The sequence below is a fragment of the Ascaphus truei genome, unplaced genomic scaffold (assembly GCF_040206685.1).
Source record: "Ascaphus truei isolate aAscTru1 unplaced genomic scaffold, aAscTru1.hap1 HAP1_SCAFFOLD_516, whole genome shotgun sequence".
In the NCBI taxonomy this organism is placed as follows: domain Eukaryota; kingdom Metazoa; phylum Chordata; class Amphibia; order Anura; family Ascaphidae; genus Ascaphus; species Ascaphus truei.
The window spans coordinates 5,001-32,533 of NW_027456847.1; the positions used below are offsets into that span (position 1 = coordinate 5,001).

General features: G+C 48.7%; 1 protein-coding gene across 4 annotated transcripts; it reads left to right on the plus strand.

Annotated features, from left to right (window-relative positions):
* Nucleotides 1-724: 724 nt before the first annotated feature.
* On the plus strand, nucleotides 725-27,208 carry LOC142485032 (uncharacterized). Of its 4 annotated transcripts, none has more exons than XM_075584268.1 (5): nucleotides 725-981; nucleotides 17,629-17,676; nucleotides 19,031-19,134; nucleotides 23,448-23,567; nucleotides 25,752-27,208. In XM_075584268.1, exon 5 carries the CDS (start codon nucleotides 25,822-25,824, stop codon nucleotides 26,980-26,982), a length of 1,161 nt encoding a protein of 386 aa, XP_075440383.1. In that variant the 5' UTR covers nucleotides 725-981; nucleotides 17,629-17,676; nucleotides 19,031-19,134; nucleotides 23,448-23,567; nucleotides 25,752-25,821; the 3' UTR covers nucleotides 26,983-27,208. The 4 variants fall into 3 exon arrangements, with proteins under 4 accessions (XP_075440383.1, XP_075440384.1, XP_075440381.1 ...); XM_075584266.1 differs by lacking the exon at nucleotides 23,448-23,567; XM_075584267.1 differs by lacking the exons at nucleotides 725-981; nucleotides 17,629-17,676; nucleotides 23,448-23,567 and having other exon boundaries at nucleotides 19,016-19,134.
* The last annotated feature ends 325 nt before the right edge of the window (nucleotides 27,209-27,533 follow it).

Sequence of the window (27,533 nt, forward strand, 5' to 3'; positions counted from 1 at the left end):
AGGGTAAACAAGGGATAGACTAAAATGTTTAATGTGAAAAACGATTAATGTGGATAAATGTGGCAAGACATACACCAATTGGCTTCAAACTTGGCACAGAACATGCTTTGCACTCCCCCAAACTGTCCTGCAAATTTCATGTTTTTTTGATAACATGCACCGCAAATTATGTACATTAACCACTATCCGAAAGTGGAAAATGCTTACCTTAAACGCGTTTATTGTGAATCCAGGAGTCAAAACATACAGCGATTCATTTAAAACTTGCCACATGAGGTGCTGTATACTGCCCACAACTATCCTGAAAATTACAAAGTGTTTGCTAGCACACACTGCAAATTGTTTACATTATGCACTATAAGAAGGGCCAAAACATAATCCAATGACATTAAAATTTGGCAGAACACATACTTTACACGGCCCGCAACTATCCTGAAATTTACATGGCTTTTGCTGACATACACTGCAAATTATTAACGTTAACCAGTTGCTGAAGAACAACAGTCTAAAACAGGCATGTCAAACATGCGGCCCGCCACGGATATTTTTGCGGCCCGCTCACCGCGGGAGAAGTGAGCGCGGGTGTGGGGGAAGCGAGTAGCACGGGCAGAAGTAAAATCTGTCCTTCAGGGGCTGGAGGCGTACGGTGGCCGAGTGCAGTCAATCTGCACTCGTGCCGTGTGTGGGAGGACACGGGGGCGGAGTCAAAACCCCGGAGTCTCTCCTTGAAGTAAGTGTGTGTGTGTGTGTGTGTGTGTGTGTGTGTGTGTGTGTGTGTGTGTGTGTGTGTGTGTGTGTGTGTGTGTGTGTGTGTGTGTGTGTGTGTGTGTGTGTGTGTGTGTGTGTGTGTGTGTGTGTGTGTGTGTGTGTGTGTGTGTGTGTGTGTGTTCACCAGAAGGAAGGCTCACAGCTGGCAACTGAAACTGCCGGCAGACTGGAAAAAAGCCTCACTACTTCTGGCTCCCTACAGTGGCATTACAGGTAAGCACCATGTCACCTGTGTGTGTGTGTGTGTGTCTGCCCCCTTCCCAGTCTGTGTGTGTGTGTGTCTGCCCCCCTCCCAGTCTGTGTGTGTGTGTCTGCCCCCCTCCCAGTCTGTGTGTGTCTGCCCCCCTCCCAGTCTGTGTGTGTGACTGCCCCCCTCCCAGTCTGTGTGTGTGACTGCCCCCCTCCCAGTGTGTGTGTGTGTGTGACTGCCCCCCTCCCAGTGTGTGTGTGTGTGTGACTACCCCCCTCCCAGTCTGTGTGTGTGACTGCCCCCCTCCCAGTCTGTGTGTGTGACTGCCCCCCTCCCAGTCTGTGTGTGTGACTGCCCCCCTCCCAGTGTGTGTGTGTGTGTGTGTGACTGCCCCCCTCCCAGTCTGGGTGTGTGACTGCCCCCCTCCCAGTGTGTGTGTGTGTGTGACTGCCCCCCTCCCAGTCTGTGTGTGTGACTGCCCCCCCTCCCAGTCTGTGTGTGTGACTGCCCCCCCTCCCAGTCTGTGTGTGTGACTGCCCCCCTCCCAGTCTGTGTGTGTGACTGCCCCCCTCCCAGTCTGTGTGTGTGACTGCCCCCCTCCCAGTCTGTGTGTGTGTCTGCCCCCCTCCCTGTCTGTGTGTGTGTCTGCCCCCCTCCCAGTCTGTGTGTGTATGACTGCCCCCCTCCCAGTGTGTGTGTGTGTGACTGCCCCCCTCCCAGTCTGTGTGTGTGACTGCCCCCCTCCCAGTCTGTGTGTGTGTGTATGACTGCCCCCCTCCCAGTGTGTGTGTGTGTGTGTGTGACTGCCCCCCTCCCAGTCTGTGTGTGTGTGTATGACTGCCCCCCTCCCAGTCTGTGTGTGTGACTGCCTCCCCTCCCAGTCTGTGTGTGTGACTGCCCCCCCTCCCAGTCTGTGTGTGTGACTGCCCCCCTCCCAGTCTGTGTGTGTGACTGCCCCCCCTCCCAGTCTGTGTGTGTGACTGCCCCCCTCCCAGTCTGTGTGTGTGACTGCCCCCCTCCCAGTCTGTGTGTGTGACTGCCCCCCTCCCAGTCTGTGTGTGTGACTGCCCCCCTCCCAGTCTGTGTGTGTGACTGCCCCCCTCCCAGTCTGTGTGTGTGACTGCCCCCCTCCCAGTCTGTGTGTGTGGCTGCCCCCCTCCCAGTCTGTGTGTGTGTCTGTCCCCCTCCCAGTCTGTGTGTGTGTGTATGACTGCCCCCCTCCCAGTCTGTGTGTGTGACTGCCTCCCCTCCCAGTCTGTGTGTGTGTCTGCCCCCCTCCCTGTCTGTGTGTGTGACTGCCCCCCTCCCAGTCTGTGTGTGTGTGACTGCCCCCCTCCCAGTCTGTGTGTGTGACTGCCTCCCCAGACCCCTCCCAGTCTGTGTGTGTGACTGCCCCCCTCCCAGTCTGTGTGTGTGACTGCCCCCCTCCCAGTCTGTGTGTGTGACTGCCTCCCCTCCCAGTCTGTGTGTGTGTGTATGACTGCCCCCCTCCCAGTCTGTGTGTGTGACTGCCTCCCCTCCCAGTCTGTGTGTGTGACTGCCCCCCTCCCAGTCTGTGTGTGTGACTGCCCCCCTCCCAGTCTGTGTGTGTGACTGCCCCCCTCCCAGTCTGTGTGTGTGACTGCCCCCCTCCCAGTCTGTGTGTGTGACTGCCCCCCTCCCAGTCTGTGTGTGTGACTGCCCCCCTCCCAGTCTGTGTGTGTGACTGCTCCCCCTCCCAGTCTGTGTGTGTGACTGCTCCCCCTCCCAGTCTGTGTGTGACTGCTCCCCCTCCCAGTCTGTGTGTGTGACTGCCCCCCCTCCCAGTCTGTGTGTGTGACTGCTCCCCCTCCCAGTCTGTGTGTGTGACTGCCCCCCTCCCAGTCTGTGTGTGTGACTGCCCCCCTCCCAGTCTGTGTGTGTGTGACTGGCCCCCTCCCAGTCTGTGTGTGTGACTGCCTCCCCTCCCAGTCTGTGTGTGTGTGACTGCCCCCTCCCAGTGTGTGTGTGACTGCCCCCTCCCAGTGTGTGTGTGACTGCCCCCCCTCCCAGTGTGTGTGTGACTGCCCCCCCCTCCCAGTGTGTGTGTTACTGCCCCCTCCCAGTGTGTGTGTGACTGCCCCCTCCCAGTGTGTGTGTGACTGCCCCCCTCCCTGTGTGTGTGTGTGTGTGTGTGTGTGTGTGACTGCCCCCCTCCCAGTGTGTGTGTGATTGCCCCCCCTCCCAGTGTGTGTGTGACTGCCCCCTCCCAGTGTGTGTGTGACTGCCCCCCCTCCCAGTGTGTGTGTGACAGCCCCCCTCCCAGTGTGTGTGTGACTGCCCCCCTCCCAGTCTGTGTGTGTGTGACAGCCCCACCTCCCAGTGTGTGTGTGACTGCCCCCCCTCCCAGTGTGTGTGACTGCCCCCCCTCCCAGTGTGTGTGACTGCCCCCTCCCAGTGTGTGTGACTGCCCCCCTCCCAGTGTGTGTGTGACTGCCCCCCCTCCCAGTGTGTGTGTGACTGCCTCCTCCCAGTGTGTGTGTGACTGCCCCCCCTCCCAGTGTGTGTGACTGCCCCCCCTCCCAGTGTGTGTGACTGCCCCCCCTCCCAGTGTGTGTGACTGCCCCCCTCCCAGTCTGTGTGTGTGTGACTGCCCCCCCTCCCAGTGTGTGTGTCACTGCCCCCCTCCCAGTCTGTGTGTGTGTGTGACTGCCCCACCTCCCAGTGTGTGTGTGACTGCCCCACCTCCCAGTGTGTGTGTGACTGCCCCCCTGCCAGTGTGTGTGTGACTGCCCCTCCTCCCAGTGTGTGTGTGACTGCCCCCCCTCCCAGTGTGTGTGACTGCCCCCCTCCCAGTGTGTGTGTGACTGCCCCCTCCCAGTGTGTGTGTGTGACTGCCCCCCCTCCCAGTGTGTGTGTGACTGCCCCCCCCCACCCAGTGTGGGTGTGTGACTGCCCCCCTCCCAGTGTGGGTGTGTGACTGCCCCCCACCCAGTGTGGGTGTGTGACTGCCCCCCTCCCAGTGTGTGTGTGTGTGTGTGTGTGTGTGTGTGACTGCCCCCTCCCAGTCTGTGTGTGTGTGACTGCTCCCCTTTCCAGTCTGTGCAAGTGTGACTGCCCGCCTCCCAGTGTGTGTAAGTGCCCCCTCCAAGTCTGTGTGTGTGTGTGTGTGTGTCTGCCCCCCTCCCATTCTCTGTGTGTGTGTGTCTGCCCCCCTCCCATTCTGTGTTTGTGTGTGACTGCCCCCCCAGTGTGTGTGTGACTGCCCCCCCAGTGTGTGTGTGACTGCCCCCTCCCAGTGTCTGTGTGTATCAGTGACAGAATGTATACAGACACCAACCCACTCACCCACTCACCCACGTGTCAGTCAGTCACCCACGTGTCAGTCAGTCACCCACCCATATGTCAGGCAGTCAGTCATCCACCCACCCACGTGCCAGGCAGTCTAACGTGTCAGTCAGTCACCCACCCACGTGTCAGTCAGTCACCCACCCACGTGTCAGGCAGTCAGTCACCCACCCACGTGTCAGGCAGTCAACCCAAGTGTCAGGCAGTCACCCACCCAAGTGTCAGGCAGTCTCCCACCCACCCCCCCAAGTTTCAGGCAGTCTCCCTCCCACCCACCCAAGTGTCAGGCAGTCTCCCTCCCACCCACCCAAGTGTCAGGCAGTCAGTCACCCACCCACGTGTCAGGCAGTCAGTCACCCACCCACGTGTCAGGCAGTCAGTCACCCACCCACGTGTCAGGCAGTCAACCCAAGTGTCAGGCAGTCTACCACCCACCCCCCCAAGTTTCAGGCAGTCTCCCACCCACCCAAGTGTCAGGCAGTCTCCCATCCACCCACCCACCCGTCAGGCAGTCTACCACCCACCCACCCACCCAAGTGTCAGGCAGTCTCCCACCCACCCACCCTAGTGTCAGGCAGTCAAACCCAAGTGTCAGGCAGTCTCCCACCCAAGTGTCAGGCAGTCAAAGTGTCAGGCAGTCAACCCAAGTGTCAGACAATCTCCCACCCACCCAAGTGTCAGGCAGACTCCCATAAAAGTGTCAGGCAGTCTCCCATAACCCAGCCACCCGTCAGGCAGTCTCCCATACCCTAGAGCAGGCCTGCACAACTCCAGTCCTCGAGGGTCGCAAACAGGCCAGGTTTTCAGGATATCCCTAAATCAGCACAGCTGGCTCAATTAGTGGCTCAGTTGTACTGAGCCACTAATTGAGCCAGCTGTGCTGAAGTAGGGATATCCTAAAAACCTGGCCTGTGTGCGGCCCTCGAGGACTGGAGTTGTGCAGGCCTGCCCTAGAGAAAGTGTAGCGCACCATGATCCAGAGAAGAGACAGGTCTGGCAAAAATCTATCTTTATTAGAAAGTCATAAAAACAAGGGATGCAACCCCACCCCACTCTGCCACATAACCAGGATGCTGACGCCCACCTGATGATGTCAGAGCTACCATATGGCGCCCCCTAGTGACGTCAGACGTCTAGGTCTAAATCCCTGGCAATACAGCATAGAGCTGTCTTGGAGGACTGCAGCCACAGCCACACCTCTCCCCAGACTGAACACTCCCCCATGTGTGGCTGTGGCTGCAGTCCTCCAAGGCAGCTCTATGCTGTATTGCCAGGGATTTAGACCTAGACGTCTGACGTCACTAGGGGGCGCCATATGGTAGCTCTGACGTCATCAGGTGGGCGTCAGCATCCTGGTTATGTGGCAGAGCGGGGAGGGGTGAGTATCAGGGGGGGGGTATATATTGTGACTGTTTCTTGTGTTTGGTAGCCTTCACCTTGAGAAAGGCAGTATTTGACTGCCGAAACGTTGGACTTTATGGCATATTAAACCTCCTTTGAGTAAGACCGTGTGCCTGCTTCTTCTTCTTTGTCCGGCTACAGGAAGGGTCAGGAGACAGGGAGGACAGAGGCAGGAGAACCCCATCTGGCTCCGGCCTTGCCTGTCCCTACGAATACAAACATACAACCCCTCACTGAATAACATAGCCCTAACCCATGTAATAATCCTGGGTGTAAACAAAATAATGGTTTTATGAATATTGTAATGGTTTAATAGGGACCTAGTAGGTGGCCAGTGGGGCTGTTATGTGTATTTGTGTTTATTGTGGGTAGCGGGGGTGGGTGAACGGGGTATTGGCCCCAAGGATGGGTGTTTAGGCCTACCGGGTGGGGGGGTAGTGGGAGGGGTTAACCCCTTCATTACCTTATCGGTATTAACCGCTAAGTTAAAGAAGAGGTTAAGTCATCCCCCAACCCCCTGGCAAGGCCTAAACACCCAGCCAGGGCCAAATACCACCTTCTCCCACCCCCGCTACCCACAATAAGCCTGGCACGGGTGTATAACCCCTTCATTGCCTTGGCGGTAATGAAGTTGCCTGTAAATGCATTTTTTATGCATGGGATTCATGCCGGGGGTCTCTGGTGCTGATATTAATGGATATCAGCTCTGGGACACATGCATGTTATTTTCATCGCAGCTTCACCCCACCTTCTTGCCAACTTTTGTGGCGGGACAATTTGGAGAAGAAACAGCAATTTTAAAGTGGCGATCAGCCGCAATAAGCTGATCAGGGCTTATAGAATTGAGCGTGTTTGACCGCGCATCTGCAGATTTTATTTATTTATTTATTTTCCGGCAAAACAAAAAACGGTTATTTTTGCTCTAATCGCCAGCTTCTCTGGGCTTACTGAATCGCTGTAGGCGATTACTGCATGAGGGCCTTAGGGAGGATTTGTTCCTGTAAAGTACACCTAGTTTGGCATAGGATTTGGATGTCAGGGTATCAATGTGCAACCCAAATGTTAAATGGGAGTTGAACTATATGCCCAGATATTTCAAACAAGTAACAGGGGCTAGGATGGTATTAGAGCTGGTTTTTATCTGAAGCTCTGTCATTGGCAGCTTTAGCAATTTAGCTCTGGTCCCAAATACCATTGTTACAGTCTTGTCAGTGTTTAAAATCAGTTTGTTTTGGGAAATCCAGTTTCAAGTCTCAAAAAATCAGATTGAAGTATGTGTTCAAGGTCAGAGAGGCGAGGGCTGCGTGCATATAGGATAAGATCTAAGGCCTCTCACAATATAAATTCCTCATCTATCCGACATAAGTATAAAATATACTCTAACCAAGACCCCTAATACAGAGTTACCCACCTTATACGGGAGCAGATGCCAGACGAGTATAGTAAATGTATCTTATTTCTTTTGCCACTGGAGGGCAGCGTGGAGTTACACGGAGTGGCGCCCGTAAGGACGGCGTGCCAGTTAGGCGGAAGGAGACGCGCACACACTTTTATGTGAAACGGATATATTTGGGGAGGGATTTTGTAGTCTGAGTGAGAAAATTGATATTTTGTCACAATGGAAAAATGGAAAAATTAACCATTTAAATATGCACAGATTTTATCCCACTTTTGGAAATTAGGGATGTTGCCTAAAAGTCTGAGAATGCACAAAGTGCCACCCCTGGGCTTTAATGAAGCAGCATTTGTGGGATAAGGGGAACAGCATTCTGTATAAAGGTATTTTGGGCTCGATATAAATAATTGAAGCCAAAAACTAATATTAAGGGGCCTATGCAGAGAGCAGCGCGAACGGAAATTTCGGCGTTTTTTAGCGCTATATGGCTATAATAAGGTTGGAAATGGCGAGTTGAGTAAAAAGCGCCATTTTTTATTTTTTTTTAGTAGAACTCGCCGCACGGCTGGCGAGAACCAAAATCTCGCCAGTTTTGAAAAGGGCCGTATGCAGAAAGGTATGATCGCCATCTAGGGGCTGTTCGCGCCATTAAAATGGAGAGAAATTCTACAATTAGCTCCGCCAACAAAAGTTGGCAGGAAACTGGAGCTCACCGGCGAGAGTGAAAAGAAAAAAAAAAAACGCTCTTTTTTTCAAACATGTTTCACCAGCGCGCATCTCGCCGGTTGAAACTCTCCATAATCAAGCATGATTTTAAATGCAGTTTTCTGACCTTTCTGCATATGGAGATAAAATCACGCCATTACAGGTACAATTTATTACCAATTCCAATTATTTCCAGCGCTGCTCTCTGCATAGGCCCCTAAGTAAATTGAGAATGGAAAAATATTCAGCACAAACGTACAGAATGTGATGTTCTGAGAGATCTTACAGATGTTATCAAATCCCACAATGAATGTATAGAAAATGTCTGTATAGAACGAGTCAAACAAGAATATGCCAATAAAACGTTTAATTGGGAGATACAGGGGCCACAATTCAGGTCAGTTAGCTGGAAGAAGGGAAGCCTGTCAGCCGGTAGAGCCGGTCAGCCGGTCAGCCAGTAGAGCAGATCAGCCGGTCAGCCGGTAGAGCAGGTCAGCCGGTCAGCTCTGAGATCAGCATTACTTATATCTCCTAACCTTTGCCCCCTGCATGTAATGCGCAGAACAGCCTGCACTGCATATACTGTACATGAGATACTTAACCCTTTCTTTTCGCTCGACTCTAATCTGAATGATTTGCTAATTGGTTTGTAATTAGAGAGATATTTGTAGCAGAATCCCATGTATGTTCTTTTTACCTTTTTAGATACCGTTTTGTGTTATAATAGATATGACAGATCAGAGGGGCTTCCTGTTTGCACTCGTGTTTTGGCAGAAGTGTATATGTGACCCTATAAATCTCCCTCACACCCGGCTTGGCAGTGTGACACTAGTGCAGCGACCTGGGGAAGAATCACTGAGCTGTTAGCAATAGATACAACGGATAGAAAAGACACTACACATAGGTTGGATTAAAGAGAGTATTTTATTTAAATAATTAATCTCTTTGCTGGGAGGGGCCTGCAGCACATTGCAGAGCGATATAGTAACATGCAGAGCAATGCACTGCAGGCCCCTCCGGCAGCAAAGGGGTGAAGACCAATGCAGGGTGTATAAAGATCTCACTGATAATTCATGCACAAAGGGCAGTTTGTTGCTGTGATCCAGAGGAAGGCGAAACATAACCCCTGCTGTGCAATGGGGGAAAAAAATTCCTTCCTGACCCCATTAAATGGCGATCGGATGGTCCCTGGATCACTACGCAGTGAGATCAAATGGAGCAGCACAGATCAGCGTTGTTATACACAGGGGCACACTCAGTATATAGAGATGCGGGTGATGGGGCCCTTGTGCCCCTGTGTATAACTCACCTGCTCCCCCATCCCCCTGCATATCTATCCCATTCACCCCTTTTCCTCCCGCATACCTCGCAGGGCCGGCCGGCCATTAGGCGGTCGCCTAGCGCGCAAAGGTCCTAGGGGCGCATTAATAATCATTATTATTTTTTCCTCTTATTATTTCTAATTTATTTATCTTTTTTTTAAAATTATTATTCTTTTTTTTATCCAGTATTTTGGCGCCCTTTTATTTTTATTTTGCGTCGCGCTGGGGTGCGGTCGCACCCCCTGCAGCCCCGATAGCTACGCCACTGTTTATTTTATTATTTTATTTATCTTATTATTTTTTATACAACTGGGGCACAAATTTTAAGTTTCGCCTGGGGCGCATGAAACCCGTGCTCCGGCCCTGCTCCTTGTTCTCTCTCACCCTCTCACGCCCAATATCCCAATCTCCCTCTAGTACCTGCCCCTCCCGCAGCCTTCCTGATCTTATCTGCCTCTCCTGCGGTCAAACCAACTTCTCAGGGCCCCTAGAATACCCCTGGATCTACGCCCTGGCTCCTCTGCTACCTGCTCCCGGGGTCTGCTGCTCCGCCTAAAAAAGGTGAAGCAGCAGATCTGTCCGCACCTCTCGTATTCTGCTACCTGCTCCCGGGGTCTTCTCCTCCGCCTAAAAAAGGTGAAGCAGCAGATCCGTCCACACCTCTCGTATTCTCCTAGGCCATCGTCCACCACGTCGCCAGACTTGACATCCGCTTCGTCGTCTGCCTCATCGGCCGCCTTGTAGCCCACCTCTTCGCACCACTTGACGCCCGCTTTATCGTATGCCTCGTCGTCCGCCTCGTAGCCCGCCTCGTCGTCTGGTGGCACAAAGGGCACCACCTTCGTGCGTGTCCTGATCTGCAGGAGACATGAAGTGTTTGTAACCAGGGACAGTGATACTCTGTATCGCAAGAGCTCCTGTGCCACTTATACCCCCTCCCCAATACCACATTATACCGCCCTCCACAGGGCAGATACCCGTTATACCCACATCCCCAGGCTCAGTACCCAGTTATACAACCCTCCCAAGGCCCAGTACCCTGCTATACGCCCCTCCCCAGGCCCAGTACCCGTTATACCCACCTCACCAGGCCCAGAACCCGTTATACCCACCTCACCAGGCCCAGTACCCATTATATACCCCTCCCCAGAAGGTCATGTTTCTATTTATCAAAAATACATTGAGTTACCTCTGGTTTTCAAGCATGTCCTGGGGGAGTTATCACAGAGACACAGAAACGTCGCTGAGTTTGGTGAGTAACTCCCTTAAACTCTCAGCAGTTGAATTCCCCATTAGGCGCTTAATGCGTTAAAAACAAGCGTTGCTATTTCTTTGCATGAAGTTGCAGGTAATTGGAAGAGTTACACAGTGACGGCTATTTCATCACTCACCTTCTTCCATCGAATCGGTCTTAGCGGTAGTGATCTCAGTATTATTTCCTCCTTAACATCGGATATCCATATCCATTCTTCGCCTCTGATCTGTATGCAAGACAATGCTTTAAGACAGGGTTGCGCAACCTTTTTCCCCTGCTCCCCCCTCCACCCTCCCCACCTTGTCTCCGACGTTCTGATGTAACGACGTCATGTGATATCACGTTGCTATGGCAATGCCACATCATGTGACGCCACGTTGCTGTCTCCAGAAGCCGCCGGAGACAAGGAAAGGGAACTTACAGAGGCCTTGCGCGCGATTTCCGGCATTTAATTTAAATGCTGTGGGGAAGAGCGAGGGGCCACTGTAAGCGCCGAGCCCCTCCTCCCCAAGAAAATGTCGCACCCCTCGATTTGCGCACCCCTGCTTTAAGAGATATTCTGGGACCCTCCAACTCCTCCATCGGACCCTTCCTCATATTGACTGACCTTGCAGTGCTCTGCACTGACTTGCACTTGCAAAATACCATGCTAACTCATTCTGAACATACATGTGTCCTTTCTACATGTTACTCAGCTTGTATGGGCCACAGACAGCTTTCCCGGGGTCCAGGACTAGTTGCCACCGGGGACACTCACCCATGGGTCGGCGACCTTGCGAGAACCCACCCCCCCCAACCTGTTTTCTCTTGCATTGCCATAGACAACAACATTTCAGCCTGCTGGCCTTTCTCAGGTAAAGTGGCTAAACCCACTAAAGCCAGTAAAGAAAGGCCAGCAGCCGAAACATTGTAGTCTGTGGCACAATAAATTATCTTTTTTTATTCAAATCCGTGTGCCCTTTTCCATCAATCATATTGTATCCATTGGACGAAATGCCGGTCTTCCCTGAGACTAAGGGGCACCGGTAAAAGTATCACTAATTGTTTTTTTTAGTGTGCAGCAAATCCCCATCATTTTTGCGTTCTCTTGCTCTGCCCCAATCTGACACACCACCTTGCTCTCTCACCCCCCTCTTACACTCCCGCGTCACCCTTTCCTTCCCCAAAGGTTGTCCTTTAATCAGATCTTACCCAAATTGTCTCCATCTCCCTTGGAAATGTTCTGTCTTTAAACTGTGCGGCTCCTCTTGATCCGAACTTTCTTAGCTGACCCCTTTAGGTTTCGGCTCCGAGGGTCTAAAAAATAAGCGACTCCGAAAAGATGTGAAATATGCGCACGGGTCCTAATGGGGCACTGAGGGGGAGACTTAAATACTAGTAAATATAATCTACTGTGCTAACAAATATAATCTATTAACTAACAAATATAACTTATTAAACTAAGAAATATAACTTATTAAACTAAGAAATATAATTTATTAAACTAAGAAATATAACTTATTAAACTAAGAAATATAATTTATTAAACTAAGAAATATAACTTATTAAACTAACAAATATATCTTATTAAACTAAGAAATATAATTTATTAAACTAAGAAATATAACTTATTAAACTAAGAAATATAACTTATTAAACTTACAAATATAATCTATTTAACTAAATAAATATCTATTAAACTAAATAAATATCTATTCAACTAAATAAATATAATCTACTTCAAAACAATACAATAAAAAGCTGGAGAAATGATACGTTAACCAAGCCAGAGATGTGATGCCAATGAGCGTTGAACTCCTTGCAGATCCACCGTCAGCTGGTTGTGGCAGAAAGTGGTGACATGCAGTAGAACAGAGTGGTTGAGCTGTAACCACGGCAGTCAGGTCAGAAATCAACACAATATTTTTTGAAATTTAGAATGAGAATGTTCAGTATGTCACATTCTGGGCTCAGACACTGAGCCCTGTCACATGTTAGCAGCTTGTGATAATAGAAAGTATCCATATACTGGGATGTGATAAGAGACATTATAGTCATTTTATACTGGGTCCCATAACCTGCTTTATATGAAGTATCATTTTACACTAGTAGAGATGTTACATTTTGAAAAAATAGCGCTTCTGGCGACAATGTTCATTTTCTCTACAAATGATAAATGAAAAAGTTGGATAAAATGTTATATGTGTGTGTGCGCGCGCAATATATATATATATATATATATATATATATATATATATATATACTGTAAATATTCCTGTATATTCATTTGCATGTCTTAGACAGGTCTGCAACCCTGTCTTTCACCATTATCTTTAACCTTAATAGTCGTATATATATATATACATATACAGTATATATATATATATATATATATATATATATATATATATATATATATATATATATATATATATATATATATACATATATATATATATATATACTGTAAATATTCCTGTATATTCATTTGCATGTCTTAGACAGGTCTGCAACCCTGTCTTTCACCATTATCTTTAACCTTAATAGTCGTATATATATATATATATATATATATATATATATATATATATATATATATATATATATATATATATATATATATATATATATATACATATATATATATATATTTATATATATATATATACATACACATGTACAGAAAATGAGTGTATCTAGAGAGGTACACAGAAAAGAATCCCTTTATAGGCGCACCGCAGACCGTTATGGAATAAATGTGGTCAGGGGAAAAAAAGTGTGTATAGCAAAATAATAAATGTTTTTAATCAAAATTGTGATTGTGCAATAAAAATAGCAAATAGTAAAAAACTAATATTCACTATATTAAAAGACACTAATTATGTCACAGAAGTAGGTCCAGAGAAATTATTCTGGGCCCTTCAGCAGGTATAGCTCATGTTAATTCACTGTGGTGCCTTAGATGTTGAGCATATCTCAAAAGTATATCAAGGTAAATCAGTGTATGTCCTGTAGTGGATGTTAGCCACTCAAACGTGACATCTGGTGGTGCTGGAGTGTATTACACCCTATGCCTTAGGCTTAATTCTTCTGTGTCTCTGTATTTTAATGTTGCCACTAGCAGTGTGTGGTCCCGCAGGTAGATGCACCGCCAGGGTCAGCCATGCACATAGCCACAGTGGACAAAGGGTCCCTAGCTGTTCTGTGTGGCTGGCTGGGTGAGTATTACTTTGGTGGGGATATAGATGTACCTTGATGGTGTTATGTTACCTCGTTCTGATTGAAAGTATAGTGTTTCGGCAATGATGGTGTTAATACCCACTATTCATATAGAGATATTGCTCTGTGTGTGTTTGCTGGTCGCGCAGGCACACTTTAGGTTTGGAACTATAGACAGACTTGTTTTTGAGTATTACTTTGGTGGGAATATAGATATACCCTGATGGTGTATTGTTACTTCGTTCTGATTGAATGTATAGTGTTTCGGCAAAGATGGGGTTAATACCCACTATTCATATAGAAATATAGCTCTGTGTGAGTTTGCTGGTCGCGCAGGCACATTATAAGTTTGGAACTATAGACAGACTTGTTTTAAGTGGGGTCTGCGTTTACTTCGGTAAAGATTTGCCGTGGCGCCCCTTGGTTTTTGGTTTTTGCCCCGTGGACCCCGTGCATATATAATAAAATGTCGGGGAGTACACAGGTAGTGTTATTGTATCCGGCACTCTTCTGAATGTGCCTGCTCGGTATGTATCTAATTACAAAAAGTATGGCTATATTTCAAAGAGTATGGCTATACATTTATATGCTCTGCAGTGTTTTATTCAGATCCAATGATTCCTGCAGTGACCCATAGGGGCGCAAGGGGCGCCACGGCAAATCTTTACCGAAGTAAATGCAGACCCCCTTTAAAACAAGTCTGTCTATAGTTCCAAACTTATAATGTGCCTGCGCGACCAGCAAACTCACACAGAGCTATATTTCTATATGAATAGTGGGTATTAACCCCATCTTTGCCGAAACACTATACATTCAATCAGAACGAAGTAACAATACACCATCAGGGTATATCTATATTCCCACCAAAGTAATACTCAAAAACAAGTCTGTCTATAGTTCCAAACCTAAAGTGTGCCTGCGCGACCAGCAAACACACACAGAGCAATATCTCTATATGAATAGTGGGTATTAACACCATCATTGCCGAAACACTATACTTTCAATCAGAACGAGGTAACATAACACCATCAAGGTACATCTATATCCCCACCAAAGTAATACTCACCCAGCCAGCCACACAGAACAGCTAGGGACCCTTTGTCCACTGTGGCTATGTGCATGGCTGACCCTGGCGGTGCATCTACCTGCGGGACCACACACTGCTAGTGGCAACATTAAAATACAGAGACACAGAAGAATTAAGCCTAAGGCATAGGGTGTAATACACTCCAGCACCACCAGATGTCACGTTTGAGTGGCTAACATCCACTACAGGACATACACTGATTTACCTTGATATACTTTTGAGATATGCTCAACATCTAAGGCACCACAGTGAATTAACATGAGCTATACCTGCTGAAGGGCCCAGAAAAATTTCTCTGGACCTACTTCTGTGACATAATTAGTGTCTTTTAATATAGTGAATACTAGTTTTTTACTATTTGCTATTTTTATTGCACAATCACAATTTTGATTAAAAACATTTATTATTTTGCTATACACACTTTTTTTCCCCTGACCACATTTATTCCATAACGGTCTGCGGTGCGCCTATAAAGGGATTCTTTTCTGTGTACCTCTCTAGATACACTCATTTTCTGTCCATATACCCACTCCCTAGGCAGCACGCCCTTACCAACAAGGGGTTTTCGAGCGAGGTCTCCTTCTATAGTTACATACACATGTAGTATGTATATATATATATATCATACTATATGTATATATATAGTCTGTTTTATACACACATACGTGTGTGTGTGTGTATGTGTGTGTGTGTGTATATATATATATATATATATATATATATATATATATATATATATATATATATATATATATATATATATATATATATATATATATATATATATATATATATATATATAACCCAGAGGTGCGCAAAGTGGGGGGGGGGAGATTTTTCGGGGGGGGGGGGGGGTGGCGCGGGCGGTTGCAGAGGCCCCGCGCACTTCCTCGAGGCATTAAAATTAAATGCCGGGGGATCACGTGAGGCCTCTGCAATGCTATTACTTACCTTGACTCTGCCGGCGTCACTCGTGTCCATGGCAACGCGGTGTTAAATTACGCCGCGGGGTCATGTGACGTCACCCTCGTCAAATGCCGCTGCAGGTCACGTAACGCCGCATCAAGGTAATGGGGGGGGGGGGGGGGGGGCGCGAGCACCAGCAGAGGGAAGGCAGGGAGGCGAGCTGCAAAAGTTTGTGCTCCCCTGGTATAACCAATAAATAATATAGCTGATATAGCAATCTGGTTGTCGCTAGAGAGAGATTATAATGGCAGTGAGAATTAGTGGCCAGAATTAATAACAGTGCAATTACTAAAAAGTAGCTGTAATAAAATAATAATAAACACTATGCCTAAACACAATAAAAGTCCAGAAACCTAGCTCTAATAGCTATGTTATAACTCAATCATAAAAGGATCCAATTCGGGCGTCCTCTGGAGTCCTGGCAGCTCTCTTCGGGGAAACAACCACCTCCTCGATAGATATCTAAACAAAACAAAAAGAAGAGAAAGCGCCCGCTCCATGTGTAAATTTGGTTTAACAATTTCATTTCCTGGACAAGATAAAAATAACAAACTCACAAACGCCCGTTTGGTAAAAGCATTGTGTGAGACAAACTCGGGCTCCGTGGTAATCCGGTGGTCAATCCGCAGCTCCAGACTTTGGACGATGACCGGGAAACTCGATAGGCTGCGCCCCTCGCAGTGTGGTCCTCCGGCAATCTGTAGTATGCAGTTGTGATTCCACTCTGTAATTCCGGTGTCTCGTCTTGGTTGCGTACCAACTTCCCTTCCGGCGTCAAGACGGATAGTGTGGCAATAACGAGAACAAAGTACCTACGCGTTTCTTCAGCACACGGCCGATTTCATCAGGGGATAATGCTACAACTCACTCGTAATGGTTTTATAGTCCTACAGTCCAATTGGTAATGGCATAATAGATCACATGTGTTACTGATTTTAGATAATACAGTAATAGATTCTTGTATGACACACACACACACACATATATATATATATATACACACATACGTATGTATATATATATATATATATATATATATATATATATATACACACACACATACATATATATATATACACACACACACATACATACATACATATAAAACAGTCTTCTTCGGAGAGAAGAAGATATATATATGTATATATAAATATATATATACATATATATGTGTGTGTATATGTGTATATATATATTTACACACACAATGTTATAGGTTAGCGGTGCGTGAACTGGGGGGCGGGAGATTTGTCTGGGGGTGCGCGGGCGGGTGCAGAGGTCCCGCGCTCCTCCCCAAGGCATTTAAATGAAATGCCGGGGATCACGTGAGGCCTCTGCAACAGTAACACTGACCGGGATTCAGACACGTCTCCATGGCAACGCGGCATCAAATGACACCGCGGTCATGTGACGTCACTCGACCCCGGAGTGTGCTGGCAGGTAGGAGAGGGGGCGCAAGACCGGGGGAGGCCAGGCAGGGGGACGCAGCTTCAGAAGTTTGCGCTCCCCTGTTATAGATTACCATGCCAACAAATTGTAATAGTGCTACAGGGATCAATAAATATTACATTTAATACTTAATTATTGTGATGTTTCTAATCTACTGTGTGTTACAAATAACATTAATATCTTACAACTGAATACATTGCAATAATGTGATACCTATTTATTTGTGATTTAAAGTGTGTTACATAGTGATAAATTATCTAATAAATAAATCTTAAACTAATCCCACACAGTGACTACTTAATTCTGTGAATAAATGTGTTTTTAATGTCATTACTATGAAGGAGATGAAGATATAGTGTATATATAAATTCCTACCTGCAAACGCCGTCTCAGCCTGTCAGAATACGCGCAGAGTGACCTGTCGTGACACGTCAGGTCACTCTGTAACCGAACCCGGATCTGTGACGCATATGTACTGAGGTGGGGTTGGATCCCCCACGGTTATTTCTTGTTTTATTAATAAATAATTTACTATATTTTAATCTCTGGTGCGCATTGTGTGCATTTTTCTTCTTGTCTGCACAGTGCTTCAGATGCTGCATCTGAAAAAATGCCGGTGGATCGGGATGTGAGGTAGGGAAGTGACGTCCGCGCCGGAACATTATTGCCACGCCTCCAAATATTTATTGCCACGCCCCCAAATCGCGCCCGAAGCATACCCTGCAAAGCCATAAAAAAGCTCAGGCTTCAGCAAGTGTATTGCAGCGTGTGTGCCTTCCCTCCGTCTGAAATACTATAGACGCAGCCTTATCGACGCTTACTAAATAGGCCCGTGTCTCTCTCTCTCTCTCTCTCTGTGTCTCTGTCTCTCTCTGTGTGTCTCTGTCTCTCTCTGTGTGTCTCTGTCTCTCTCTGTGTGTCTCTCTGTCTCTCTCTGTGTGTCTCTGTGTCTCTGTGTGTGTCTCTGTGTCTCTGTCTCTCTCTGTGTCTCTGTGTCTCTGTGTGTCTCTGTTTCTCTCTGTGTGTCTCTGTGTGTGTCTCTGTATCTCTGTCTCTCTCTGTGTCTCTGTGTGTGTCTCTGTGTCTCTCAAATCAAATCAGCTTTATTGGCATGTCAAAAGAACATTTCAGTATTGCCAAAGCGTGAGTAATAGGGGGTGTGGGACAATGATTACACGAATACTAGGGGGTACGGTATAATGGTTATACAGTACATTACTTTTGTCTCTCTCTCTCTGGGCCTCATGCAGAGAGCATCGTTATTTCAAAATTCGCCATTTTTTGTACAATTTCGCGCAGAAACCGGCAGAAAATGGCGAGTTACGAAAAACGCGCCATTTTGTTTTTTCTATTGCTAAAACTCGCCTCGCGGCTGGCGAGAACCTCCGTCTCGCCATTTTTAAAACTCTCCGAATGCAGAGAGGTACGAACGGCATGTAGCGGCTGTTCGCGCCAGGGAAATGGCGCGATTTTCTCATTTTTGCCGCGCCAGGAAAAGTTGGCAATAAAATGGCGCTCGCCGCCTATAGCAAAGGGGGGAAAAAAGCCGCGATTTTTTTTTACACATTTCTGAAGCGCGCATCTTTCCCATTCAAACTCGCCACACGCATCCATGTTAAACATAGCAGAATTCGCACTTTTCTGCATATGGAGAATAAAACTCTCCAAAAAAGCTACTTTTTATTAAATTCGCCAATTTGAAAATTCTATGCTCTCTGCATGAGGCCCTCTGTGTCTGTCTCTCTCTCATTCTCTGTGTCTCTCTCATTCTCTGTGTCTCTCTCATTCTCTGTGTCTCTCTCATTCTCTGTGTCTCTCTCATTCTCTGTGTCTCTCTCATTCTCTGTCTCTCTCTCATTCTCTGTCTCTCTCATTCTCTGTCTCTCTCTCTCTCTGTCTCTCTCTCATTCTCTGTCTCTCTCTCTGTCATCCCTGTATGATGGGTATGTTCCAACTCTATTTTTTGCTCTTCTTTTCCGTTTGAGAGGAGGGAGTCCCTCACCTCTTCAGCCACACACCAGGAACGCTGGATTGCTTTCAGACGCTCGGAGAGGCGGATACAGTCGTGGATTGCAGGCACTGATTTATCTGGTAAGTACCGCAAACATGCTTGAACAAGGGCCGTAGACATTTTATTTGATGGTTTAGATTACCATTGTCTGTGGTTGTTAGTTATTGGTATTAGAGTTTTTTGATGTTGTTACGAATCAAATACATTTTGAAGTAGTAATCCCCTCCGAACTGGGCATTCCTGGCCAATAATGCCCTGGCTGTAAGAGTTGAAGGGCCCAAGCAAAGCCCCCACCTCTATACACACTAACACTGCAGGGGCATCAGAGTGTCTCATTGTCATGGCAACGGGGGGTGTCACGTGATGTAATTTGTTTAATAAATTATTTTTTAAGGTGTCCCGGTTTTTCATTTTCGAAATCTGGTCACCCTATGTATTTATGCTGCATTCAGTGTTGTAATGTGCTGTAATTGGGTTACATGGCGTACATAGTGTATATACCGCATTCAGGGTAAGTGCTGTATGTGGATTATAAAGTGTATATATGCTGCATTCAGGGTTATAAGGTCGTTTATAGAGTATATACTGCATTCACAGTTACGTGCGGCATGTGGAGTATAAGGTGTATATATGCTGCATTCAGTGTTATAATGTGCTTTAAGTGGGTTACATGGCGGGTATAGTGGATATACTGCATTCAAGGTTACGCGCCGTATTGGATTATAACGGGTATATATGCTACAGTCAGTGTTATAATGTGCGGTATTTGGGTTACAGGGGTGTATACGGTACCGCAGTGGTGGTGGCGTGCTGTATTTGGATTATATGGTATACACTGCAATCATGGTTACGTGCTGGGTTCTGAATATAATGTTTATAGACCACATGCGCGGTTACATGACGGGTTTGGATTATATGGCGTATATGCTTCATGCTTGGCTTCGGGCCATTGCGTGGAGCATATGGTGTGTGTATATACTGCCTTTGGGGGTCATGTGCTGTATTGGTCCAGCGTTACATGCTACATTCAGGACGACGTGGGGTATACGGTGCGTTATGCTGCAGGCAGAGGTATAACACGTGTAGGGGTTAATCTCACTTCCTGTTCAGCGCAGGCCCTGGTAGGGCATGGGTAATCCCTCTTCCTGTTCAGCACTTGGCTCCCTCTATCGTATGGGTAATCCCTCTTCCTGTTCAGCACTTGGCTCCCTCTATTGTATGGGTAATCCCATTTCCTGTTTAATATACGGCCCTGCGGTTGTATGGGTAATCCCAGTTCCTGTTTAACACACGGCCCTGCTATTGTATGGGTAACCCCCCACTTCCTGTTCAGCACATGGCCCTGCTATGGACGGGTAACCCCCCACTCCCTGTTCAGCACAGGGCCGCATGCCTCTGGTTTGGTGTGGGTAATCCCACTTCCTGTTCAGCGCATGGCCAGGGATGGTGCGGGTAATCCCACTCCCTGACTGGGCACGATCAGGAAACTATGCTGGTATAGCAAATATGCATGCGGGAAGGGGGTAAAGGGGCGGTTGCAAATAGCAGGCCTAACGCCCCTTCTTCGGTTAGCAGGAGGTCCCATGTATCGATGATAACATATCAATTCATGTTTCTTTCAGTCAGTTTCGGTACCTCGTGCGAGTAGCAATTCAGTTTTCATCCGGATCGGATCCGCCTCCGTCGACCCTCGATACTTCCCATACTCACAGAAAAACCCAGTAGACGGAACACATAGTTAAATCACGCAAATTGAAATCACACTCCCGCGACACTTAGCGCATCAATCAGAATGTACTTCGTAGACAAAATCATACAACTGCAGGCTGACGCGCGAAGCAAGGAAGAAGGCTGGTTCCAGAGGCAGCTGTTGATGCTCATGCACCGGCAGAGTCACCAGCAGTAGTGACACCAGCGATAAGCGCAGCGCCAGTTCTAGCAACGCTAATCGCATCAGCAGCGGCGATAGCTCCAGCTATAGCGACAGTCGTAGCGCCAGCATTGGGGGCGGCGCCAGCGGTAGCGACACCTGTAGTTCTAGCAGCGGCAGTGGCCGCGGTTCCCCCGCAGGCGGTTAACAACACACCTCTAGGGGCCGGTGGGCAGGCCGGGCTAGTGGACTCACCATCCTCCATGCTCCCCCTCCCTCAGGCGGCACCCGCCTCAGAGGAGCTAGCCAAGGATAAGAGGATGCCCGATGCGGCATATAAGGTCTCTTATACATCCAGACCTAGCTCAGTGGGCTTGCACTTGCTGAAAGAGGTGAAGGACAAGATATGGGCCGGGGAGTACGTAGATATATTATCTCTGCTACCAGGCTACAGGGAGGCGTTGGCCGCGTCCTCAAAGACGGGGGAAGCGAAGAAGGTGGATGTGGAAAAGAGGCTTTTCCCACACACCTTTCGCAATTGGTCTAAGGCATTTGTTATCCTGGCTGGAGTAATTGGGGAGAAGGATCCCCAGGCGTGCGCATCGCTCTTTACGTATCACGACATGATCGAGGAAGCACACCACACGTACGGGGGAACGGGTTGGTGGACATATGACCAGTGCTTTAGGCAATCAATAAAGGCCCAAGAGGTGGTGATACCATGGAACGTCAAGGGTGTCAACCTTTATCTGCAGTTTGTGTCTGGGGGCGGGGCAGATTCCTTTCGAGGGTGCGGCACCGGAGGTAGGGGGACATGGCGGAATAACGTACCAGGGACTAGCCAGTCGCTGCGCACCAACTCGGGCGTCTGTTGGCCGTTTAACCTGTCCAACTGCACGTACGACAACTGCCGTTTCCAACACATCTGCTCCTTTTGCGGCGGCCGCCACGCCCAGGCAAAGTGTTTTAAGAAGGGCGGTCGCAGGGGGAGGAGCGAAGGGCGGAAGTTTGGACGCGAGGGCAGCGACACCAATAATCGTCGCCAATTTGGCACCGTGGCTAGCAAGGTATCCCAATAGGGAAGCAGCCCAGCTACTCTTAGCTGGGTTTAAGGAGGGGTTTAGGATCCCGTTTGAATATCAAGCGGGATCTGAGTTTAGTCGGAACTTGAAATTGGTCAGGACACACGGTGACGTAGCTAGGGAAAAGGTCTGGAAGGAAGTCCAATTGGGAAGGATGGCTGGCCCCTTCGAGTCCCCTCCCTTGCCTAATCTCAGGATTTCCCCATTGGGAGTGGTCCCCAAAAAAAGAGGCTGGGGAGTATAGGTTGATACAACACCTATCCTACCCCGAGGGGTCGTCGGTAAACGACGGCATTGACAGGGAGTTGTGTTCGGTGTCTTACGCGAACTTCGATCAAGCCGCAGCGCTGGTGGAAAGGATGGTAGAAGGGGCTCTAATGTCAAAAGCTGACATCAAATCGGCCTTCAGACACTTGCCAGTCCACCCCGAGTGCTTTCATTTGCTAGGCTGCATGCTCGAAGGTCAGTACTACATAGACTTATGCTTACCAATGGGAGGGGCGCTTTCTTGTTTTTATTTCGAGACATTTAGCACCTTCCTAGAATGGGTGGCCCGGAAGAGGGTGCAGGCAGCGGGGGTCATGCACTACTTGGACGACTTCCTTTTTGTTGGCCCCAGGGGTTCGGACTTATGCGCTAGGTGGCTGTTCGAATTTTCAGCCCTGGCGCGTGAGTTCGGCGTTCCTTTGGCCGACGAGAAGACGGTGCGGCCAACAACCACTCTTACCTTTTTGGGCATAGAAATCGACTCTGAGGCGATGGAGTACAGGCTCCCTCCGGAGAAGCTGGTCGCCCTCAGCAAGCTTCTCCGCGAATTCATAGCTCTCAAGAAAACATCATTGAGGCACTTCCAGGCGCTGCTAGGCCACTTAGTATTTGCTGCGCGCGTAATGCCGGCTGGGAGGGTTTTCGCCAGGCGCCTCTCCGCAGCAACGGTCGGGGTGAGACGACCCAACCACTTCATCCGCATCACCGCCGAAATCCGAAAGGACTTGACGGTGTGGCTGCGTTTTTTAAAGGATTATAACGGCAGAACCTTGTGGCGAGGTCCCCCATCCAACAACACAGAGTTGCAGTTGTTTACAGACGCCTCAAGGTCAGTCGGTTTTGGGGCCTACTTGGTGGGGCATGGTGCGCGGAGCGGTGGCCTCCCCACTGGCGGGGGACGCCGCTCATTAAGAACTTGGCGTTCTTGGAACTATTTCCCTTGCTCGTCGCAGTGCGCCTGTGGGGTCACTTATTCGCGAATAAGCAAGTAATTTTTTGGACAGACAACATGGGTGTAGTGGAAGCCGTGAACAATTTCGGCTCACGCTCCCCGCCGGTGCTGTCCCTTCTGCGCTGTTTCGTACTGGCATGCTTGCAATTGAACATAGCGTTCAAGGCTCGACATGTCCCGGAGGTGGCGAATAACATTGCTGATGCCTTATCCCGGTTACAGATGGCGCTGTTTCGGAGACTGGCCCCCGGGGCGGACCTAATCGGCAGTCCATGCCCTGCAGACCTTTGGGTGCTGGCGACGACCCAGTGACCTCGTTGGTACGATCATCGCTGGCTCCGGGTACGTGGCGGGCCTATTCGGCAGCGTGGCGCGATTATCAAAGTCTGGCAGGGGAATTGGGTCTCGACGTATTGGGAGTCGGGACCTTGCTATCATTTGTCCTAAACTTAAGGGCAAGGGGTTTAGCGGGAGGATCCATAGGGAAAAAAGTGACAGGGGTCTCCTTCTTTTTGCAGCTAGAGGGCAAGGGGGACCCAACGAAGGCATTTATCATCAAAAGGGTCCTAGCGGGGTTAACAAAGGGGACGGCGACAAATGACAGCAGACGGCCAGTGACACCAGCGATATTAGAAGGTTTAATGCAGGCCACAGACAGAGTGTGCCTATCGGGGTTCGAGGCGAAACTTTTCCGGCTGACGTTTGCTTTAGCTTTCTTCGCAGCACTGCGAGCTGGGGAGTTGGTATGCGCGTCGCGCAAGGGCGAGGGAGGGATGCAGTTTGAGGACATAGTCTTAGGGGAAGGGTGGGTCAAACTACACGTGAAAAGGTCAAAAACAGACCAGCGGGGGAGGGGAGCGGGGATATCTTTGCTAGGGCTACCAGGGACTAAATTTTGCCCAGTGAGCACGCTCAGGGAATACTTGGCATGCAGGCCAGACGGTCAGGGTCCCCTGCTCCTTCACGCAGACGGGGTACCGTTATCTAGATTCCAGTACATGCGGGTTTTCCGCATGTGCCTAAGACACCAGGGCCTCGAAGAGGCACAATACGGGACACATTCGTTCCGGATTGGGGCGGCAACGGAGGCATCACGCGCGGGGCTGTCAGTAGCTGCGATACAAAAGATAGGGCGATGGAAGTCTAACAGATACCGGTCCTATATCAGGCCCGCATTATCTGGGATTTAGCGTGCTTGGATAAACCCCCTCATCCTCTTTATACCTTCACAGACGCCGCACCCACTTGGATAATCGGAGACTCGCTTATACACTGGGCAGAGAAGCGGGCCGTCAAACGCCCATGCGGGGCTAACCTCGGGTTGCGAACGGAGGCGGCAAATGTGGTATGGGGGGGAGGTTGGGGGCTGCGGTGGGCTCAGTTGCTCCCGCGGCTAATGGTGATGGGCAGGGATAGGAGGGCGCCGCAGATCTTGCTCCTCCACGTCGGGGGCAACGACCTGGCCGCTCGACGCTACTTCAAGCTGGTTAATTCAATAAAACACGACCTGGCCCTCATACTCACCAGTTGGCCAGAAGTACAGATCGTTTGGTCGGACATATTGTGCAGGAGAGTGTGGAGGGGCGCGAGGGCACCGGGCGCCATCGACCGAGCGCGGGTCAAACTGAACAAGATGGTGGGGAAGTTTGTGATGCAGTGTGGGGGATGGCAGATCACCCATCCCGAGTTTGACTACAAGTCAACCGGCCTGTTCCGGGCCGACGGCACACACTTATCCGAGATAGGGGCGGACTTGTTCAATAACGATTTGCAGGAGGGGCTGGAGAGGGTCCTTGCGGGGTTGGCGGCACGGTCTAATTTAAGGAGGTTTAAATAGAGCCGTGAGTGGCGGCAGTTCGGGGGTAAGTGCTTGTCCTTGCCAGATGGGCTCGGGGCGGGCGTCGCCCGGGGGTAGGAGCGATTGGGCGGGGTCAAGCTAACGTGACACCCGGGAACCCACTCGCGACAACGGCCGGCTCTTTAGGGGTCGGCCGGGTACGGGGGCAGCAGGCCAAGGCCTGGCTGACCCTCTGACCCCACTCTGGCTTGGACTAGCGCTTACTCCAGTATTATGATTGTTAATAAACAAAGCCGCGGCCTTTTATACCTCCAAACTGAGTCTGTCATTACTTGTCTGTTATATGTGGGTACCGTTTCCAAGTGGGAGGGGGTCCCTCGCAGCCTCCCTGGTCAAGCAATCCCTCCAGCCAATTAGGCGAGGGAAACCCATGACCAGGGGGCAAGCCCCCCTCCCCCCTCACCTCGCTGGTATCTCTGGGCCGCCGTCGCGGCCCCCCCTGGGGGGGGGGGGGGACAGGCCTAGGGCAGTACAAAAGAGGCAGCCGGGAGCTGAATCTTCCATTCTGCTCCCGGTCTGCTGCGAAGTTCCCACCCACCCACCCCATTAGCAAGACAGTCGGGGACAGACGCTTGCCCCCGGCCACTCCGTGGAGTATTTACAATTCCCTTGGTGATAAGCTGTCTGCACTACCTGTAAGCTGTAACATGTACCATCATATTTTACAGGGCAGTGTCCGAAGACCTCCCGAGAAACAAAGGACTGAAGTTCCTTCAGGAGGATCCAGTTGGTCATGAGATGGAGAGTTCCCAAGAGGGAGGGCTTGATCCGGCTATAACAGCAATGTATGAGGAGGATTTAAGAAGGGAAGAAATGGTAGAGAGTGGCCCAATAGAGGGGGAGGTGGAAGTGGAAATAATGGACACGACCGGACACAAGAAAGGGGCGCAAAAACGAAGTTTACAAAGTGACAATGATGTTTGTACAGTTGATGGGGAGGGGAAGAGTGAGCTACGGCAAGATAAGGTGACGAAGTCAAAGTTTTGTGCGCTGGATTTGTCCAGTATTGATGGGAGTGGGGAAGAGGAACAGACCGTGAGTAAAGGAAAAGAGGAAAATAAGAAGTTAGATAGGGAAGCGCAAGAAACTGAGGAGAAGGCAGGCCCTGGTGGTGCGAGTGGAAAAGGTAAAGAGGGAAAGAGTAAGTGTAAAGGGTTTGTTGTTAGTGGAAGCAAAAACGAGTCTTCGCAAGGGATAGAAACAAAGGATGATAAGGATTGCCAGAGTAAAGTGGAGCCTAGAGAGAAGGGTGTAGAGGGTAAAGTTAAAAAAGTATCAGGGAAGGTAACCCTAAAAGAGAAAATGGAACAATTTGAGAACGCAGTGGGAGATGTTCTGTTTTGGGTGGGTATTTTCCGGAAGCAGCATGGGGGTAGTAGTGATGAACAGATAATAGAAAGATTGGAAAAAATGATGTACCAAAGAAAACATCTGACAAAAGAGCAATATGAAGAATTAAAAAAGGAGCATGTACAATGGGTTAAAATAAAAGAGGCTAGGGGAGAGGTGAGGGAGAAAGAGAGTAGCGAGAGCAACAGCTCGTCCTCACAAAAAAGTCAGATAAGCGTGGAGGGAACTAAAATACAGAGAAGTGTAAGTGGAGTAAGTGGGAACGAAAGTGAAGAAAAGGCAGGCAAAATAGGGATTGTACAGGCAAAAGAGGCAAATTCTGCGGGAGATAGTAAGGGGAGGAGCACCCAGGGAAAGGATGAAGTAGGGCTTACAAAGGAAGAGGTTTTGCACAATCAACTTGCGAGGGGATTTGGGCGGAGATATTGGGATGTGAAAGAGGCAAGGGACGGGTATGAAAAAAGTGTGATGTCTGGATTCCAGTTAGAGGAAAGTAAGAGAGGTTTGGAACGTATGGAGAAAGAATTAAAACATGATCGCATCACATGAGAATAGAGAAAGGGTTTTTGTTTTTAAATGGAAGAATCTTGAAGTATATGGTTCTTATCTTTGTATGATGTTTTGGTTATAGGGTTTTTTCGTAAAGTTATGGGTTTTTTTTCCCTTCTGAAAAGTTTATCTTTGTGTTTGTATATATCTGAAGGATGAAGGAAGAAAATGTAAATATATTATGTTTTGGTGTCTTTCTAATGTTGGGTGACTGTTGTCACTATGGTGTGTTTTTTTGGTTTCCAAAAAAGTCTGTAAACTTAAAAAAGTTGTTGAATAAAAAAGTTAAAAAAAAAAAGGTTGAAACATGTCTGTGAGTGGGTTTAATGGCTTTGCATCTCATCCCAGCCTCTGTCTAAAAGCTGTGTTTAAAACAGTGTGCATTGGCTTGAGGATTGGCTTGTGTAATACGAGTGAGACAAAAGGTGGCACTGAGTGCTCATTTGCATGTCATTTCCCAGAATCCCTTGCTGCAGTGGAAGCGCTGTATGCTGGGTGACAATGGGGAAAGACAGGGTTGCAGACCTGTCTAAGACATGCAAATGAACATA